At 43.4% G+C, this 3,817-nt stretch overlaps 1 protein-coding gene across 1 annotated transcript in view; it reads right to left on the bottom strand.

Annotated features, from left to right (window-relative positions):
- The window catches only part of TMEM59 (transmembrane protein 59), a gene marked incomplete at its 5' end in the record, with an annotated part of 6,047 nt that extends 2,573 nt beyond the window's left edge, over positions 1-3,474 (bottom strand). The window contains 5 exons of the mRNA XM_010139053.1: positions 113-197; positions 491-575; positions 829-981; positions 1,182-1,276; positions 3,369-3,474. Of these exons, the coding sequence (XP_010137355.1) occupies positions 113-197; positions 491-575; positions 829-981; positions 1,182-1,276; positions 3,369-3,474 (524 nt within the window). The remainder of the gene's footprint in view (positions 1-112; positions 198-490; positions 576-828; positions 982-1,181; positions 1,277-3,368) is intronic.
- Positions 3,475-3,817: the final 343 nt, after the last annotated feature.

Genomic DNA, 3,817 nt, shown 5'->3' with positions numbered 1-3,817 from the left:
TGAACCTAACAGACTTGTAGCACCTTGAGATCTTACAACAGTGTCCTGCTCCCCACCACAGGCAAGGCCATTTTCCCCCTTACCAGGCACAGACATTCTAGAACACACGTACATGGAAAGACACTTGAAAAAGCTGTCATGTTCTCGCTCTTCAAAGAGTCCTCGGTAGGTCTGCGAACTCGCTGCACGTAGGTCTGCTGAAGTACAACAGTAGAAAGAGCGGTCAGGAAAGCACAGAAGGCCCCAAGGCCGCACGGTGTGTTCACACGGAGCGCAGAAAAGACAGGTTTTAGAACGCCTTGTCTGTTCCCAGCAGAGCATGGTTTCTACCACGGACTTTGCTAAGTGTACACAGTGCAGCCTACACGGCAAAAGTTATATTTCAGCTTTCTAAAATTTGCTTTCATGTGCCACCTGCAACTTAATTTTTTTTCCTTGCATGACAGGGAACACTTGCACTTGCTCTTCCAAAGCGCAAAGAACAACTTACAGGCTGTTTTACTCAGCGATGAGGAGCCTCTTGTATCTTCAGTTTCCTGATCAAGCTGTGGAACATACTGTACTTCTGGCTTTGACTAAAACAAAACAAGGAGTTAGGAGATCCTGCTAGCAAGCTTCCACTGATTTTGCTATTTTCAGAACTAATATGCAAGTTAACCTTAAAACATTCACCATTTACCTAAGTTTGATATTTCCCCCCCCACACACTGCTCTTAAAGGCAGTGAAATCCTAGCAGAAGTAAATCCTTCTGACAGCGCCCTGTCGTCTTTTCTGTGACTGGAAGGAGCAGAGTTAAACATTTTAATCTCAATGAAAAAGGCAACCACCTGGAATATGACAATTTTGCCATCATCTGCTTGAAGGTAGAAAGTCCATGAGGATGTTATGAAGCTCTGGGCTGAATCCATCATGTCGCTCCAGAATGATCTCACCAGCGTCAGAGGAAAGAGGAGATGAATTCTTGGCATCAGGGACATTAACTGCAAGCACAACATGAACTGGTTTTCCATTTGTTTTTATAAGAAAATCACAGAAGTCATGTTCTGGCTCTCCCCTCACCCCATGTCTAGATTTCAGCCCTTAGGACGATCTATATTCCATTGGTAGAAATTTAGAACAGCGAAGACATGGTGAGCAGAAAACAAGTAGGTGGTAGTTGAAAAACATGTCAGCTACTTACTTGCTCTTGCCTTAACTCAGCAAATGGCAATTGGTTCTGGCATCCAAGATGGCAAGCATATTGTTCATCAGATTGGGAGTATGCCTCAGTACAGGCTGCAAGAAGAAGTTCCCCAAATGAGAAGATAAATTCTGCATTTTAGTTAAGAAAACATTTTCAGTCTAAGTTGGATCAGAAACGAAGCAGCAGTTAAAGCACCGACAATCCCATTTAAAGGGAAAGATAGGGCGGTCACTCCAAGGGCAGCGTTTGCTCTGAGGGCTAATGAAGGGTAAGGAACTGGAGCTTAGAGAGCTGAGATGTGAATGCAGTCAGAGCAACCAATCAGAAATGTGGCCCTGGCCAAACTCAGGGAGACATGTTTTTAGTGATCCTCCCACCGCCACCAGAGTTTTTCCTCTACGTATCATGTAAAAGATAAATTTTTACCCCAGAGGACAGAGATAGAATCCTAAAAAGGGTAGAGGAACCATCAGTCCATTAAATCCCTTTGAGGTAACAACAACAGCAATCGTGGTATCACAGGAAACTCCAAGGAGCAATTTCCTGCTAGCATGAGTACAGAAACAGCATTGAAAGTACTACAGAATATTTTTTATGAAAAATGAAGCCACACTGTTTTATGGATAGCTTCTATTAATTGTTCCCTACAGTTCATAAAGACCAAGAAATCTGAATTATTCAGAGATAGTAATTTAGACAAATGGAAAAATCAGGAAGACAATACAGGCAGGCACAGCTCCTGCCCCAAACTCTAATGCTTAGGCGGACAACGCTGCAGTACTACCTGAAATAATGAATCAACAAGGAGCAATGCAGAGGACAGTGGCTCTCCCCATTTTCTGCAGGAACAAACAGCCCATCAAAAAGCCTACGAAGCTGGCAGGAGGACTGGTATCAGCAGCTAAACCTTCGAGTATTCACAGCACCTGAATTCCATGGTAAAACTGCCACCAAACTACTGTTTGCAGGCATAAAGAAGCACAAGAAGACAGAAGTGAGTGGATCAGCCAAGACGCCTCTTGCCAAGCACAGAACACGTCGTCAGGGCACCAACCAGTGTAACAGATTACAGAACATAAGCCAGCAAAAGACAACAGTCTTGAGGAGGGGAGCTAAACCAGAAAGTAAGCAACTGTTCCACTACCTCTACATGTGGCCTACTGCTACACTACCCTTTTTCATGGCACACTTTCCTGTGAGGTTTGACAACTAGAATGACATGCTGTATCACAGCTATACACAGTGTACAACAGACTAGAGCATTAGCCCATTTCTGGAGTTTTGTGTCACATCAGCATCTTTGCATGACAGGCTTTCAACTCGCACGCCTTCCATCAGCCCTCTGAGCTAGCCACTAGCCCTCCCGTTTTTATGAGCTACTGAGAGGATAAAAGCCTTCTCTAAGTGCTGGCTTAGTGCTTAACCGTACTGGAAATACAGATGGAGAGCTCCTGCCTGTCCTGCTTTGGGTGGTGGTGTCCCACTTAATCTCTGAATAAAACTGGGAATCAGCTGCCTCAACATCACTGGATAAAACCTCTATACCATTCCAAACCCAGTATTACTTGGCTTATATATTTCATCTTCACTGTGAAATTTTCACTCTAACACAGATAATCTGAGAGAATTAGTCACCAGTGTTTAACAGCCTATCTCAAATGAAGCACGTACCTCCTTCCCAAGAGTTTAGCGCAGGATGTAGCCTAGGCCACAAGTTACAAGGCAGACAGTGCATTAAGGTCTGTGTTCTTCCTCTGTCTGAACAATTCACTTTGTTTCTGACAGGTTTGTCAGAAACTGTAGATGGGACTGATTGTCACTTGGAATTATTAAAGGAAAAGTGTTAATTTGACTGGATTTTTTTCCCACCATTTTGTGTTTTCTATGACAAAGTGTTTACAGCAAAATGAAGTATTTCTAATTTATTTACAGAGACTGATGATACTTATGAAATTCAGGAAAATAGCAACACTAAGGATCAGGTAAGGAGAAACTCGCAGAGAACAGACAACCCTTTCCTAAGATTTTTTTAAATACATAAACTTTAAGAAGCTGTGAAACAAAATCAGAAAGCAACTGAAGTGATCCCACCAATTTAATTTAACACCATCCTTTCCGATGCTCCTGCTCTTCCCCCATCATGTCTCTACATTACAGGATGTCGAAGGAGAGCCAAAGCCTTACCAGAGTCACATTCCAGTTTGGTTCGATTCAAATCGATGCCATCGTCCACAAACTGACAAATGGAAAACAGTCGGCAGCCTCGCTGGCACGCGTACAGCTCCTCTTCCTGCAAAGGCACAAGAAACGGCTTGCATCCCGCCATTTAGGAGTAAAGTCACAAAACAAAGAATTTGGGGCTTTTTTTTTTTGGAAGTGCTATAAGAAGGCACCCACCAGAGCACCACCCTCCCTCCCTCCCTCCCGTAGACCTAGAAGCCAACTAAACATGACGCTCAGGACATTCTGAATAAAAGCAGGCTGCAGCTTCTTAACACCAACATACCTATTGATTTATTTCAAACAGAGCTCAGGAATGGGGGCAGACCTGGTCTTGTAATTCCAGTCCTACAGCCCACCAGCAAAGCTGCTCTGCATTTTTTAAAAAAAGTGCTTGGTTTAAAAATAGGAGA

Source organism: Buceros rhinoceros, unplaced genomic scaffold, assembly GCF_000710305.1.
Source record: "Buceros rhinoceros silvestris isolate BGI_N320 unplaced genomic scaffold, ASM71030v1 scaffold26176, whole genome shotgun sequence".
Classification (NCBI taxonomy): Eukaryota; Metazoa; Chordata; class Aves; order Bucerotiformes; family Bucerotidae; genus Buceros; species Buceros rhinoceros.
This window is presented reverse-complemented; position numbering and strand designations above follow the sequence as displayed.